Raw genomic sequence first — 17,698 nt, forward strand, 5'->3', positions numbered from 1 at the left:
TTTTTATTTTTTTGTAGAGATGAGGTTTTGTGATGTTGCCCAAGTTGGTCTCGAACTTCTGGCCTCAAGCAAGCCTCCTTCCTTGGCCTCCCAAAATGTTGGGATTGTGGCGTGAGCCACCATGCCTGGCCCAGGGGATTCTTATGGATGCTAAAGTTTAAGAACCACTGCCAAACTTTGAAAAAATATTTAAAGAACACTGGTTTTAAGGGAGTACGTTATTAGCCTGGCCAAAGTACCCACATACCTTAACACTGTGCATGTCACTCCTTTTTTAAGTACTCTAGCAGCATCCATAGTCCTTACATAAATTCATTACCCTGCAAATAGCCTGTAAAGGACCCTGCCTACCTAGCAATAATGGCATTAATAAATAAAAATAGCCAGCATTTATTCATTCTGTGAATTTGTGTTGAATATCTACTATATGCCAGTGGTGTTCTGGCATCTAGACCCTTGTGATACAGTTGTGAATCATATAGGTCCAGTCCTTGCTCTCATGAATTTCAAGACCAGAGGAGGACACAGATAAACAAACACATAAGTATGGTTGGTGCAAAGATCATTGAGGTTAATGGCAAAAACTACCAATTACTTTTGCATCAACCTGATAAGTAAGAAAAGGATCAGACAGGGAAAGGCTATTCAGGAAATTGAAATAGGATGGTATGATAGAAAATGACTAGATGGCTACTCTAGATTGGTCATTTGGGAAGGCCTCACCAAGAAGGTGGCATTTACTCTGCACCTTAAATGAAAATAGAGCCAGTGTGAATATCAAGAGTACGATACACCTCACTTACCACAGAGGATATATTCCAAGACATTGGATGCCTGAGAATGTAGATAACGCGGAACCCTATATACACTGTGTTTTTTCCTGTGCATACATTCCTGTGATAAAGTTTAATTTGTAAGTTAGGCATAGTAAGAGATCAATAATAAAATAGAATAATTATTATGGTGTACTGGTACTACTACTCTTGAGCTTTGAGTCTGTTATTAAGTAAAATATAAGGGGTACTTGAACACAAGCACTGCAACACTCTGACAGTAGATCTGAGAATGAGCCAACAAACTACGAGTAACTCATGGCTGGGTGGTGCCTACAGCTTGGCTGTGCTGAACAAAGAGAAGATTCGCGTCTCACACGGGTCAGAGAGAGATGGCGTGATATTTCTCATGCTCTTTAGAATGGCGTACAGTTTAACACTTACGAAACCATGCAGCACAAAAAAGAGGATGAGTGGGGACTGCTGTACTGGCATTCCAGGTAGAGGGAGGTTGCTTTTGCCAAGCCCTAAAGCAAGAGCTGTGTGATGAAGGAGCAGAGGAGAGCTAGTGTGACTGGAGTCAGAATTCTAAGGCAGAGTAGGAGGATGAGAGTGAACAGATCATCAGGGGCAGATATCCGTCTTTGTAAAACAAGTTAGGAATTTGGATTTTTAAAAATTGAGGTATCATTTATATATAATAAAATTCACTGTTTAACAATATACAGTTCAGGCCGGGCACGGTGGCTCACGCCTGTAATCCCAGCACTTTCAGAGGCTGAGGCGGGTGGATCACAAGGTCAGGAGATCGAGACCATCCTGGCAAACACGGTGAAACCCCATCTCTACTAAAAATACAAAAAAAAAATTAGCCGGGCGTGGTGGCGGGCACCTGTAGTCCCAGCTTCTCGGGAGGCTGAGGCAGGAGAATGGCGTGAACCCAGGAGGCGGAGCTTGCAGTGAGCGGATCGCGCCACTGCACTCCAGCCTGGGCAACAGAGCGAGACTCCATCTCAAAAAAAAAAAAAAAAAAATATATATATATATACACACACACACACACACACACACAATTCAGTGGTTTTCAATACGTTTTCAAAGTTTACAAAGCTGTGCAGTCTGCTGTTTTCAGGACACATCACTCCGGAAGGAAACCTCATACCCAGGTGGACTCCGGGTTTTAAGTGTGAGAGTAAGCCCCTGGAAGGTTGCAGCAGGAGAGATACAATCCGATTGATGTTTTTTAAAGATCATTCAGGCAGCTGTGGAAAATGAGTTCTAGGAAGGGAAGAGTGGAAGCATGGAGACCAGGTGGTCTTTTGCTATCCTCCAGGCAAGAGATGGTAACTTGGATTATGGCAGTGATAGTGGTGACTGGGTTCAGGATCTGTTTTACAGGTAGACACGACTTAACTCTAATTCAGTGCTTTTTCAGTGATCTTAGATGAAGAATAAGTTTATTAAATTTCTAACCCTTCATAGGTTGAAACTTGGGAAAATTACATAATTATAAGTAAGGACAGTGTTTCCAGGGGACAAGGCTGAAGTCTGTTCGTCAGGAGAGGCATATGAGATGCTTTTAGTCTATGCCAATTTTTCTATCAACTTCCTGGACTGATCTAGAGAACCAGTTGTTAACACCTAGGAAGGGAAATAGATTGTTCAGAACTTTGAGTAAGCAGCTTTTTTTTGTTTTGTTTTTGTTTTTGTTTTTGTTTGGGGGGGAGGGAAATAAATACTTTTCTAAAAGGAAATTCAAAGTTAAAAAAAAAACTTTGAATGAGGCTAAGAGCAGAACTGTTTATAAATGGTGAAAAAAACTGTTAGAACTCCAGATGCCAAAGACCTGCTCTTTGCGGACATTTCTGCTTCCCCTAGGCAGGTCTCATTTCTTCTGCTCCTATGGATCTGACTGTTCCTCTGTTGTGCTGCTTGAGACAGTACCTCTGCTGACTCATGTGCAGGCTGTTTGTCCGACCTGTTAGGGTGGGAGTGCGGAGGACCCTTCATCTCTTACTTCTCTCTGCAGACTCCTAACACTCCACACAGTCCTGGCATGTGTTATCACATAGTGAAGACTACATAAATAATGAGCACACTAACATAGTAGAATACTAGGTAGTTTAAAAAGTGACAGGTACACATTACATCTTGTATATAAAATGATATTAAACCAAAAATATAATTGCAAAATAATACAAATACTGATTACTGCACATAAATACTTTTATATAAACTGAATATACTAATAAAAACTTACCTGGGGAAGCTTTAACACCATTTTTATATAAATATTTAATTCTCAACTTTCAGTAGACTAAAAATTAAAGCACATTTTTAATTTGAAATTAAAGTTGAGGCTGGGACTGGTGGCTCACTTCTGTAATACCAGCACCATGGGAGGCTTATCAGGCAGATCACCAACCTGGTGAAACCATGTCTCTACTAAAAATACAAAAATTAGCCAGGCATGGTGGTGGGTGCCTATAACTAATTCTAGCTAATCGAGAGGATGAGGCAGGAAAATCACTTGAACCCGGGAGGTGGAGGCTGCAGTGAGCTGAGATCATGCCACCGCATTCCAGCCTGGGCGACAGAGTGAGACTCCGTCTTTAAAAAAAAAAAAAGTTGAGTCAGTTTTATCCTTTAAGTTCTACAAAGCTGAAAGCCAAATGTCAGCCCAGCTCTAGCAACAGCAAAGTCCTCAAGGCAATGCAGTTTGTATACTTATTCCTGTCTTTAGCTCACTTTCCTTAATTTTTTTATTTTAAATATCTTGTATATAGATATATATATATATTTGACATGGTCGCAAGACCCCCATTTCTCATTCTCAGTTCTCCTTGTTTTTCTCCTTAACATTTCACTCTACCTAACATACTATAGATTTTACTTATCTGTTTTGTATCTTTCTTTTCTCACTAGAATGTAAACTCCATAGGAACAAGAATGTTTTTCTGTTTTGTTCACTGCCATTTCTCTGCAGTCTAGAATAGTACTGGATATATAGTATTCAATAAATTGTTGTTAAATTAATGGATTGTAAATAAATATATTTGTGTATTTATGTATATGTGTTATTTTCTTCAAACTCAATAATCGACTCAAAATATTTGATCCACTGTGTACCAGGCATTGGGGTGGAGTGGTGAGCAAACAGGCAAGGTCCCTACCCTTAATGGTTCTTTCAGCAACAAACATCTAACATGCACTATTGTAGGTATTGGAGACAGAAGGGTAGACAAGGGAGGTAGGCTTTCACAGAAAATGGGGATCAAGGTAAACCTCCTTGCAGGAGTGATTTATGAGTAGGAGCCTATCATGTGAGGGGAGCTAGGGATACACGGAATGCCATGTTGGAAAGCCTGGTGGTGAACTAACAAGTAGGATACACACTTCTTGCACACTTTTTTTATTTTGAGACTGAGTCTCGCTCTGTCGCCCAGGCTGGAGTGCAGTAGTGTTATCTTAGCTCACTGCAACCTCTGCCTCCCGGTTTCAAGCGATTCTTCTGCCTCAGCCTCCGGAGTAGCTGGGACTACAGGCATACGCCACCACACCTAGCTAATTTTTGTATTTTTAATAGAGACGAGGTTTCACCATATTGGCCAGGCTGGTCTTGAACTCCTGACTTTGTGATCCACCCGCCTTGGCCTTCCAAAGTGCTGGGATTACAGGCATGAGCCACTGTGCCTGGCTGGACACTTTTTTTTTTTTAATTTTTTTTTTTTTTTTTTTGAGACGGAGTCTCGCTCTATCACCCAGGCTGGAGTGCTGTGGCCCGATCTCAGCTCACTGCAAGCTCCGCCTCCCGGGTTTAAGCCATTCTCCTGCCTCAGCCTCCCGAGTAGCTGGGACTACAGACGCCCGCCACCTCACCCGGCTAATTTTTTGTATTTTTTAGTAGAGACGGGGTTTCACTGGGTTAGCCAGGATGGTCTCGATCTCCTGACATCGTGATCCGCCCGTCTCGGCCCCCCAAAGTGCTGGGATTACAGGCTTGAGCCACCGCGCCCGGCCCTTTTTTTTAAATTTTTAACACAGGATCTCACTCTTGCCCAGGCTGGAGTGCGGTGGTGTGATCATGGCTCACTGTAGCCTCAAACTCCAGGGCTCAAGCAGTCTTACTGCTGCCCCTCCCAAATAGCTGGGGGTAGAAGCATGTGCCACTGTGCCCAGTCCTTCTTAGACATATTTATTTAGTCAGGAACTTAAGAGAATCATTCAGTAATTGGCTGAATAGGCCAACATATGGGTAAAGAGAATAATAGATATGATCAGATTTATTATCCTTAAAAACGTGGGAAATAGAATATGCTTAACTAATTCTTACCATGTCTGTGAATTTTAAGAGATTTTCTTAAAGCATTTACTTTGCTATATCAGTATGTAGCTCTCGTTAAACCTTTTTCTTTTTAAAAATACAGATTTGTTGAAGAAGACCATATTCCTTACATAAATGCTTTTCAGCATTTTCCAGAACAGATGAAATTGTATGGGCGTGACAGAGGAATCTTTGGTATAGAGGTAAGTTATTTCCTTTTTGACTTTCTAGTCTGTGATAAAGACAAAAGAGTGATATGATAATTTCTATTTCTTGCTTGACTTGTTATTTGTTGTTTTGTGTTCTATCCAAATATGGAACATAAGTCATAATTTAATGAAGAGTAGAATTTTTATTTTTTATTTTCCTTATGTGGATTCCTCTAATCCTTTAGGTTATCCTCAAAATATAGCTGTAATGTGATGTGTGTTCATGGCAGATAGGTATATTGTTGAGACTAAACTTGAGAACTTTTATCTAGAGACCTTCAGGTAATTTCAATTTTTTTTTTAACTAAAAGATGTGTTTTGTTGTTGTTATTTGCACACTATATTGCTGTGGAGGAAAGAGAAGAAAGTTGTTGTCATGTTTCTAAAGGTACCATTTTAAGTTCTTCACTTACGTTAGTTTATCTTTTTCTAGATCTGTTTTCACATGTCTCCAATGGAAGGGTTTCTGTCCTTTGATTATGAGTTTGTGTCACTATTGGTGGTACTCAAAGGTTATTTCCCCTTGGTTCTCATCAGAAGTTTTTTTTGGTGTACTAAATGTTAAATATTTTCCTCCATTCACCTATTTAAGGAATTATTTTCATAGAACTTCATGAGCCTGACATTGTTGGCGGTGTAAGAGTCATTTGTTGAGTGCTGTTTAATAGTGGCCTGACTTTGATGAAAGATAACCTCTATTCAGATATCCTTTGATGTTCAACTTAATGTTGAGGTTTATCCCTTTCCAGCCTGTCAGTGTTAATATAATGCAGACATAAAGTGAAATTGCAAATTTTATGGAAGTTTCAGCATTTCATGTTATCTTTGAAATTAATGCAGGAGAATTGCTAGCAAATCGGTTGACAAACACAGAGCTGACAGAATTAGATAATTTAAAATTGAAAAAGAGAAAATCAATAATGAGGATGGCACAATGGTGCTTCCAAAGGGAAAATGTGAATGTCAAAGGATTACGAATACTCCCTGGCAGAGCTGACAGAGCCCCTGAATATTTTGTAAAATACTTCTCTTTGTAGTTATGCTATAATATCAAAGGCAATAGGAAGGATGTCATATTGTTGCAGGATCTTTGGGGTGCCGTTTTTCTGGCTGGAAACCTTGGTGGCCAGTGGCATCTTTGCCTGAGTTTTGCACTAGGCTTATTTCACCCACTCCACTTGGCAGGCTGTGCTTGGCTCACGCTACTGGCCTGGGTCTCTTGCTAGCCAAGGGCAAGTCGGGCATGGAATGGTGATGGGTGTGTGAGCAAGCATGGGGTCTGGCCACTGCACACAGTCAGATATGCCACCTGCTGCAGCAGGGCAGACAGCTCCAGGTGCCAGCATGATTGCCAGCTCTCTGCAAGGCTGCAGCCGGACCAGTCACGCTGCAAGCAGTTTCCACAGCTGGCACTAGGGAACATGGTGGTGCCTGGGAGCTTGGAGATGCCAGGAGCCACAGGGCCTCAAAGAGGGAGTCACAGCCCTGGCTCGGGGAGCTCCCACGTCTGGACTCCCCGAAGGGCTTCGGCCCTTCTTTCCTTCTCTTTGCCCACAACCTGGCAAGCAAGGGGCATGTCTCAACCCTGTTTATGTTACGGATGTTTTAGCCTTGCCATTCTGTGGGTCCTGAGTTCATGGCCTGCAACCAGGAAGAATGAGGTACACAGATAAGTGGAGGGTGAGCGAGATGAAGAGGAGCTTTATTGAGTGATAGAATAGCTCAGTCTCCCCCAGCGGGCAGCTCCTTTCCGCAGCCAGGGTGTCCTGATGAGTGTTCAGCTCCTAGCAGAAAGGAGACTCTGGAATGGGAAGCTCCTTTCTGCAGGCAAGTCGTCGTATTATCTCTGCAGCTCTCTCAGCAGAGAGGAGGCCCTGGAGTGGGTTGTTCCCCTCTACATCCCATCGTCTTCCCAGCTCTCAGCAGAGAGGAGGCCCTGGAGTGGGTTGCTTCTCTCTAAGCTTGGTCATCCCTTCTCAGTTGAGGTGGGAGCTCCCTGGGTGCTGCTGCAGCCACCCAAGCCACAGCTATGGACCTGCGCTTCCTTGTGCTCTCAGGACGACCTGCCCACAGAGGAGCTTCCCACTGTGAATCACTCATAGTGACCCACATTCTAACTCAATGCAAATTCTGCCAATATTTAATAACCTGAGATATAAAATGTTACGGTATGTTCCATGCATATTCAGCTGTATTTCTAGTCATCCATTTCCTTCTGGCTCAATGCTCCAAAATTAGTACTTTATAGAAGTATAGTGTAACAAATCCTTACTGTATCTTCATAGAACCTGTTTAAGTGTTTTGAAGAACAAGGATAGTGACAAGGACAGAAAAGTAGGCAAACAGGCTGAAAGATGGTACAATGAATAAAAAGCCTAAATACCGTAGTTCCAAGTCAGACTACCATCTGTGTGACCTTGGCGAGGCATTCGGTCTTTCCGAGATGTCTGCTTTGTATGTAAAATTGGGATATCAGCTGAACTATTTATCTTACAGAGGTTTAGCAGGGATCACATGAGATCACAGGTGTGAAAGAACTTTGTAAACTATACATGACACAAATAGAAGGTGACACTGGTACAGAAAGAATAATTGATCCTCCACATGAAAAACATTATATAAATGTAATTAATTCATGGTTTATTTTGAATGTGGGTCATTATGAGTGATTTGCAGAAACATTAGATTTTTAAAGCAAAACTGGTTTCACCCTTAGAACAAGTTGAGTGGGAGCAATTCCAATAGATTTGGAGAGCAGAAAGCAAGCTTGGGCGTTTGGGTCCCTCATTCTAGGTGTGTATCTTTATGTCTTCATAGTTACTCAGTTTTCCTAGAGTGACGAGTGGAACTAAGTTATTACTTTTGCATTAGCTATAAGCTTTGTCTTGGTGAATAAAAATGTTTTGTATGTCTCCCTTCTTTCTCCCCACCCTCCTTCCTTCCCTCCACTTTCTCCTTCTCTCCCTTAATCTCCAACAATTCTCAGAGCTATTCACTACTCAAGTTATAATTGATAGTTTTTGCTTAGTTAAGGTTATTTGAATGTTTTGCTAGTGCCTGAAATCATGTTGTTATCTTTAACTCACTAACCAAATTATAAGCTTCTCAGGAACAGACACCAGAATATTTTATGTAGAATCATGGATTATTAAAGCTGGAGGGAAATTTGGAAATCATTTAGTCCGCTTTTCTTATTTTTCCAATAAGGAAACAAACCTAAGAAGAAATATGACTTGGGAATAAGTAAACCTGTTCTTCATTAGGATTTTTCATGAGGATTATTTGAGACAGTATATTCAAAATGCAGACATATTGCAGATATTCAAATGGCAGTAGGCTCCCTTCCAGACTGGAAAAACTTTTCTCCCAAGATAGGGATTAAGAGGGTAATTAAGCTGTTTGGATAAAAAATATATATATACCATTTTGGAAAATAACGTTTCCATTTTAAGATTCTGTTAATTTTTTAATGTGTTCATTTCTAGGTTTTCTCTTGATCTGCCGTCCAGTGCTCTACTTCTGAGCTATACCCCCTCCTTTATTTCTAGGTTTTCTCAAATTAGGTTCCAGGAAGCCCATGGATATGGGAAAGGATAATGTATCTTGTTTCTCATGATGGTATTGTATAATTTCAGTTACCATATATTCAACTTTTTGCAGAGGATATTGCTTCCTGTGCTGAGTTTGTATGCTTGGAAATGGTATCTAACCAGGAATTTCCTTTTTAAGAAGTTTAGTTTCATTTTAAATATACTCACATAGACACTCAAATTTCACTATTTAAAAGTAATTATTTTCAAAAATGTATTCTATGTGTTCTTTCAAATAGTAATAGATCCCATTATTACTAAATGTTTAGGGGACTGTGAGAGAGAGATATAATACACCAAATTAAGAGACCGTTTCTGTGATAGCCATTGTGGCTTACATTTCCCAGAAGCCTAGCTCATGCCTTTAGTTAAGATTTACATTGCCGGCCAGGCGCAGTGGCTTATGCCTGTAATCCCAGCACTTTGGGAGGCTGAGGCATATCACGAGGTCAGGAGATCGAGACCATCCTTGCCAATATAGTGAAACCCTGTCTCTACTAAAAGTACAAAAATTAGCTGGGTATGGTGGCGCACACCTTTAGTCCCAGCTACTGGGGAGGCTGAGGCAGGAGAATCGCTTGAACCTGGGAGGCGGAGGTTGCAGTGAGCCGAGATCGTGCCACTGCACTCCAACCAGGCAACAAAAAAAAAGATTTACATTGCCCACCTATGGGCACTGTGGTCAGAAGTACCTACAACTATAATAGCTGCATTTATTTCTGACAGCAATTCAGAGTTTCAACCTAAAATATTATTTTCTCAGTATTGTATCACATCTAAACTGTTTCCTTCCTCTTTTAAGTTTTAACAATTTGCGACAAGTTTTGTAAATTAAGAGGTTAAATGAGTTATGTTTACTTGCTGTTTGATCTGAAACCATTCAAATACTAATTTTTACTCATCTGTTACTGAGAGAAGAGTTTTGAAATCTCCAACTATGATTGCAACTTTTTTTTCACATCCTATCAGTTTTTGCTTCTGTTACTGGAACTCTGTTACTAGGTGTGTAACATTTGTAGTATTTTGTCTTCTAGATGAATTGACTCCTTTATCATTATCTAATGTCATTTTTTTCTCCTGGTGCTATTTCTACTTGTCTGATATTAATATAGCCACTCCAAGTTTTTTTTAATTGATGTTTGCACAGCATATCTTTTTCCAATCTTTTATTTTTGACCTATCTGTGTCTTTATATTTAAAGTGGTTTTCTGTAGTTAGTATGTCATTGGGTGTTGATTTTTAAACATCTAAGTGATAATCTCTGCCTTTTAATTTGTATGTTTAAGCCATTTACATTTGATGAAATTATCAATATAGTTGGGTTTGAATCCACCATTTTGCTATTACTTGTCTCATCTCTTTTTTTCTTTTTTTCTTCTTTTCCTGCCTTCTTTTGGATTAAGAATTTTTTTGTTTTATGTGTTTTTTTTGTTTGTTTGTTTTTTTGTTTTTTTTTTAAGGGATAGGGTCTTATTCTGTCGCCCAGGCTGGAGTACAGTGGCATGATCATAGCTTACTGTAACCTCAAACTCCTGGGCTTAAGCAGTCCTTTTGCCTCAGCCTCCCTAGTAGCTAGGACTACAAGCACATACCACCATGGCCAACTAATTAAAAAAAATTTTTTTAGAGATATGGTCTTGCAATGATGCCCAGGCTTAATTAAGAATTTTTTTATAATTTCATTTTATCTCCACTGTTAATTTATTAACTATACCTCTTTGTTTTTATTTTTTTTTTTATGTGGTTGCTCTAGGGTTTACAGTGTTCATCTTTACCTTTTCTCAGTCTACCTCAACTAATAACATACCATTACTTGTATAGGGTAAGACCTTACAACAGAATACTTCCACTTCCCTCCTCCCGTCCTTGAGTGTCAAACATTTCACTTCTACCTTACTGTAAGTCCCATAATGCATTGGGATTTTTTTTTTTTTCTGTAAGCAATCATTTATCTTTTCAAGAGATTTAAAATGAGAAAAATTGTTTTATGTTTACCTGTGTATTTGCCATTTCTGGTAATCTTTTTATTTAGATTCCAATTTCTGTCTAAAAAACATCGTTTAACATTTCTTGAGTACAAATCTGCTGGCAGTGAATTATTGTGGCTTTTCTTGTTCTAAAAAAGTCCTAACTTTGCCTTAATTTTTGAAAGACATTTTCAGTAGGTATAGATCTGGTCTCATACCTTTTTTTCAGTACTTTAAAGATATCATTCCATTATCTTCAGGCCTGCCTAATTTCTGATGTCAATCTGCTATAATTCTTATCTTTACTGTTCTCTATATAATGTGCCTTTTATCCTTTAGCTGCTTTTTAAGATTTTCTCTTTATCATTGGATTTCACCAATTGGATTATTATGTCCCTTGTTACAGTTTTCTTTATTTTATGTTTCTTCTGCTTGGGTTTGTTTTTTTATTTTTTTATTTTTTTTAAGACAGAGTTTTGCTCTTGTCACCCAGGCTGGAGTGCAGTGGCATGATCTCGGCTCACTGCAACCTTCGCCTCCTGGGTTCAAGTGATTCTCTTACCTCAGCCTCCCGAGTACCTGGGATTACAGGCATGCGCCACCACACCCGGCTAATTTGGTATTGTTAGTAGAGATGGGGTTTCACCATGTGGGCCAGGCTGGTCTTGAACTCCTGACCTCAGGTGATCCACCTGCCTCAGCCTCCCAAAGTGCTGGGATTACAGGTGGGAGCCACTGCACCCAGCCTTCTGCTTGGGTTTTATTTACCTTAGATTTATGGGTGTGCAGTTTTCATCAAACTTGGATGTTTTTCATCCATTATTTGTTTAAATTTTTTGGCCTCCACTTGCATTTTTCTGGGACACTAATTACATGCTAGACCACTTGATATGGTACCATAGCTCCCTGAGCTTTTCCTTCTTTTTATTTTTCCAGCCTTTCTGCTTAGTATGTTTTGTTTTGATAATTTCTATTGTTATGTCTCCAAATTCAGTGATCTTTACTTGAGTATCTTCTAATGTGTCGTTAAACCCATTCAATATGTTTTTCATTTCAGATACTACATTTTTCATTTCTGGAACTTCCATTTTAGTCTTATTTCTTCTCTTTCTCTTCTCATTATGTTGTTTTCTTTTATATTCTTGACTATATTGACAATATTTGTAATAGGTGTTTTAAAACCCTTGTCTACCAATTCCATTGTCTTTGTTATGTCTGGGTCTGTTTTTTTGTTTTTTTGTTTTTTTTGAGATGGAGTCTCACTCTGTTGCCCAGGCTAGAGTGCAGTGGTGCGATCTCCGCTCACTGCAAGCTCCGCCTCCTGGGTTCACGCCATTCTCCTGGCTCAGCCTCCCAAGTAGCTGGGACTACAGGTGCTCACCACCACACCTGGCTAATTTTTTGTATTTTTAATAGAGACGGGGTTTCACCGTGTTTTGCCAGGATGGTCCTGACCTCGTGATCCGCCCGCCTCAGCCTCCCAAAGTGCTGGGATTACAGGCATGAGCCACTGCGCCCGGCCTGTTTTTATTGATTGGTTATGTATCATATTTTCCTGCCTCTTTGCATGACTGGTAATTTTTTATTAGATGCAGTCATTGTAATTTTTACGTTGTTGAGTGCTAGATTTTTTTGTTCTGGTATATAATTAAGTAACCTGAAGAACAGTTTAATCCTTTAGAAGCTTGTTTTTAAGTTTTTTGTGGTTTGTTATTAATAGTCCCTTTTTTCTGGGACTATTTTAGCCTTACTACTAAGGTATATCCATACTAAAGACTCTACCCAGTGCCTCTGATATTACGAGGTCTCTGCAGTTTGACTGTTTGCCTTCTGTGAGCTTTGGAAATTGTTTGCTCTACTGCTTTTCTGTTATTTTTTTTGCTGGCCTCAGATATTTTCTCATACATGCACATATTGATACCCAGCCAAACATGTGAGAGGGCTCCTTTGCAGGTCTCTGGATCTCTGTCTATGCAATTTTGTCCTTTCTGGTACTAAGCTTGCAAATTTTAGCCACCTCAGCTTCCAGAAACTCCAGTCTCTGTCTCCTCAGCCCATCAAGACCACCTAGCTCTGTTTCACTTCTCACCCTTGCACTGCACTGCAGTTTGGAAACTGCCTCCAGGCAGTAAGCTGGGGCCATTTGTTTCTCTTCTCTTAGGATTAGTGTCCCATGCTGTCTGTTGTCCAATGCTTGAACCTGTTCTTTCATATATATTTTCCAGTTCTCTGTTGGATACGGTGGAAGGTCAATTCCCATAGTCGGTAATCCTTCATGGGCAGAAACAGAAGTGTTCCAAATACTGATTTTTAGACATTTAGAAATAGAGTCAGTATTCAGATGCTTTTTAGGTATTACCCAAACAGTTCTTTCTCAAATGCCTAAAAGCATCTTGTTGCTCATTCATTCTTAGACTTTTTTAAATTGTAGTCTCTATTCATGAATATTGTCACTAATCTGATCTTTACTTAAATCTCTTCCCCTAAATATCTGCCCTAGTAATAATCCCTTTTGTTGATCTATTTTTTTCTTTTTTGAAGTAATATTGTTTTTAATTGACAAATTATAATTATATACATGTACGGGGTACAGTGATATTTTGAGATATATATACCATGTGAAACGATTATATCAAGCTAATTAACATATCTGTCACCTCACCTATCACACCTATCATTTTTATGGTGAGACATTTGAAATTTACTCTCTTATTTTTTATTTTATTTTTTTTCGAGACAGAGTTTTACTCTTGTTGCCCAGGCTGGAGTGCAATGGCACGATCTGTGTTCACCACAACCTCCACCTCCCAGGTTCAAGCGTTATCTCCTGCCTCAGCCTCCTGAGTACCTGGAATTACAGGCATGCACCACCACGGTGGACTAATTTTTTGTAGTTTTAGTAGAGACAGGGTTTCTCCATGTTGGTCAGGCTGGTCTCGAACTCCCAACCTCGGGTGATCCGCCCACCTCGGCCTCCCCAAGTGCTGGGATTACAAGCGTGAGCTACTGCACCTGGCCTACTCTCTTACTTTAAAGTATACAATACAGTCATGTGCTGTATAACTGTTTCAGTCAACAATGGATCACATATACAGCGGTGGTCTAATAAGATTGTAATGGAGCTGAAAAATTCCTGTCACCTAATGATGTTGTAGACTTCATAACCTCTTAGCACAACACATTACTTGTGTGTTTGTGGTGATGCTGCTATAAACAGACCTGTTCTGCCAGTGGTAGAAAAGTATAGCATATATAATTATGAATGATACAGAATACCTTTTTAAAATTACTGTCCTGTTTCTTTTATTCCCCAACTTTATTTCCTTCTAAGGTGTAAGAATTTTTTTTGGTATGCTTAATTTTTTTAATTAAAGATTTAAAATGATGCCTGATATATCTCCCTGTTTCTGGGGTACATGTGATAATTTAATACATTTATATAATTTGGAGTACATAATACTTGATAATAACTGTGTTACTGTTACTGGTTTATGTATTTACTGTACTTGTAATCATTACTTTAGAGTGTACTTCTTCTACTTATTAAAAAAAAAAGTTAACAGCCTCAGGCAGGTTCCTTAGGAGATATTCCAGAAGAAGGCATTGTTACCACAGGAGATGACAGCTCCATGCGTGTTACTGCCCCTAACCCCATATAGGCCTGGGCTCATGTGTGTGTTTGTGTTTTAGTTTTTAACAAAAAAAGTTTAAAGAGTAAAAAATAAAAATAAAAATTTTTAAAATAGAAAAAAGTGTATTACGGAATAAGGATATAAAGAAAAAAACATTTTTGTATAGCTGTACAGGATGTCTGTGTTTTAAACTAAGTTTTATTACAAGAGTCAAAAAGTTAAACTTTTTTTAAAGTTTATATAGAAAAGATACAGTAAGCTAAGATTCATTTATTACTGAAGAAAGAAGCATATTTTTTATAAATTTTGTGTAGCCTAAGTATACAGCATTTATGTAGTGTGCAATAATATTGTAAGTCTTCACATTCACTCACCACTCACTCACTGGCTCACCCAGAGCAACTTTCAGTCTTAAAGGCTTCATTCGTGGTTAGTGCCCTGTAGAAGTGTACAGTTTGTTTATGCTGTATTTTTACTGTACCTTTTCTATGTGTAGATACATAAATACTTACCATTGTGTTACAGTTGCCTGCAGCATTCAGCAGTATATAACATGCAATGCATGTTTGTAGCCTGGGAGTAATAGGCTATCTCATATAGCCTAGGTGTATAGTGGGCTGTACCATAAGCACACTCTTCACACAATGAAATTGCCAATGATGCATTTCTCAGAAAGTATCTCTGTCATTAAGCTACGCATGACTATACATTATTATTGACTGTAGTCACTCTGCTGTGCAGTAGATCTCAAAACTTGTTCCTTCTGTCTTCTGAAACTTTGTACCCTTTGACCAGCAACTCCCCATTCCCTCCCTCCTCAGCTTCACCCAGGCCTGGATTCTTCATATAAGTGAGATCGTGCGGTATTTGCCTTTCTATGCCTGGCTTATTTTACTTATGGGCCTTCGAGGTTCACCCATGTTGTCGCAAATGACAGAATTTCCCTCTGAATTTAAGGCTGAATAGTTTCCCATTCGATATCAGTACTATGTTTTCTTACATTCATCCATCGATGGACACTTAGGTTGAGTCCATATCTTGGCTTTTGTTAATTATGCTGCAGTGAACCCCTTCAACATACTGATTTTGATTTTTTTGGATATATATCCAGCAGTAGGATTGCTGGGTCATATGGTGGTTCTGTTTTAAGTTTTTCCGTGATGGCTACGGTAATTTACATTCCCACCAACAACGTACAAGAGTTCTCTTTTCTTTGCATCCTTACCAGCGGTTACCTTTCATCTTTTTAAATTAATTTTGAGTGAAGGGACAGGGTAAAAAGGTAGAGAGACTTCTTAGAGATTTTGGTGGAAGATACAAGCAAAGAAAATAATATGAGATTATGTCTTGGTAGCAACCATTGCACTTTGCTTTTTTCCGCTTACATCTTGGAGAGCACTTTAAAAACATTATTTTGGAATAATTTTAGATTTATAGAAAAGTTGCAAAACTAAGAATAGTACAAAGAATACCCATGTATCCTGTACCCAGATTTAACTGTTGTTAGCATTTTATACCATTGTTTGATCATTTGTGCCATTTTCCCTGTCTACTTACCTACGTGTGTACCTGTGTAATTTTATTTCTGAATCATTGATTATAAGTTATATCCATCCTGACCTGATTATAAGTTATAATCATTGATTATAAGTTATATTACTCCTGAGTACTTTAAAAGACTAAAACAAGGTAGCTAAGTAATGAAAAAATAAGCCAAACCAGAAACAATCTTAATGTCTATCAACAGGAAAATGGATAAAATGTGATATAGTCATATAATGATACATTAAACCACTATGAAAATTAATGAACTGCAACTACAAGCAAAGTGAATGAACCTAAGAAACATTATATAGAGTGTGAAAGGCAAAGCTCAGGCTGGATGTGGTGACTCGCCCTGTTGTCTCAGCTACTAGGCAGGCTGAAGTGGGAAGATTGGTTGAGCTTTGGGAGGTCAAGGCTGCAGTGAGCTATGATCATGCCACTGCACTCCAGCCTGGACGACAGAGCAAGACCCTGTCTCAAATAATAATCATAACTTAAAAAAAAAGGCAAAGCTCAGAAAACTACATACTATGGTATAATACTGTCTTTTTAAAAGGCAAGTTAACAATGAGCAAAATTCAGTAAAGTAGTTACCTCTGGAGGGGGAGACAGAGGGATGGGACAGGGAAGAAGTACGCTGGTAGATACAACAATATTGATAATGTTTTAGTTCTTAAGTTGGGTAGTGGATTCATAGGCGTTTATTATTATCATGCTTCATAGCTTACAGATATAGTGTATGTATTATTTTGCATTTTTCAAAATTTCAAAGGCAGCAAAGGATGTTGTCTAAATAGAATTTATAAAAGAGAGGAGTAAAAGAGAGTATGTCATGCATGGTTTGATTGTGTATGTCTTTTTTTTTTTTTTTTTTTTTTTTTTTTTTTTTTTTTTTTTTTTGAGACGGAGTCTTGCTCGGTAGCCCGGGCTGGAGTACAGTGGCCGGATCTCAGCTCACTGCAAGCTCCGCCTCCCGGGTTTACGCCATTCTCCTGCCTCAGCCTCCCAAGTAGCTGGGACTACAGGCGCCCGCCACCTCGTCCGGCTAGTTTTTTGTATTTTTAGTAGAGACGGGGTTTCATGGTGTTAGCCAGGATGGTCTCGATCTCCTGACCTCGTGATCCGCCCGTCTCGGCCTCCCAAAGTGCTAGGATTACAGGCTTGAGCCACCGCGCCCGGCGATTGTGTATGTCTTATATCCCTAACTAAAAGTGTAAATTAATTGAGCATAAAGACCATATTTAATGCTTCTATTTTATTATCTATATTATAGATTCTATAAAACCTGTAATTCCATCTACAAAATAAGGATAGTCTGTGTTTATTGATTACGTGATTTGAAATAACTATAAAACAGTAAGTTTAAACACTTTATTTTCAGTAAAATTCACATTGTTCTGTTGGGGAGTTTTTCTCACACAGGTAGGAAATTTCCAAACTGCTTCTGATGTATTTATTACACAATATATCAGAAGGCCACTAAATAGTAGCATTTGGTTAAGAAAAATTTGGCCGGGCGCGGTGGCTCAAGCCTGTAATCCCAGCACTTTGGGAGGCCGAGACGGGCGGATCACGAGGTCAGGAGATCGAGACCATCCTGGCTGACACGGTGAAACCCTGTCTCTACTAAAAAATACAAAAAACTAGCCGGGCGAGGT

General features: G+C 39.2%; 1 protein-coding gene across 1 annotated transcript in view; it reads left to right on the forward strand.

Annotated features, from left to right (window-relative positions):
- TAF1B (TATA-box binding protein associated factor, RNA polymerase I subunit B) overlaps positions 1–17,698 on the forward strand; it is an 85,008-nt gene that overhangs the window by 28,408 nt on the left and 38,902 nt on the right. The window contains exon 8 of the mRNA XM_025353793.1: positions 5,201–5,300. Coding sequence (XP_025209578.1) covers positions 5,201–5,300 — 100 coding nt within the window. The remainder of the gene's footprint in view (positions 1–5,200; positions 5,301–17,698) is intronic.

Source organism: Theropithecus gelada, chromosome 13, assembly GCF_003255815.1.
Source record: "Theropithecus gelada isolate Dixy chromosome 13, Tgel_1.0, whole genome shotgun sequence".
Lineage (NCBI taxonomy): Eukaryota > Metazoa > Chordata > Mammalia > Primates > Cercopithecidae > Theropithecus > Theropithecus gelada.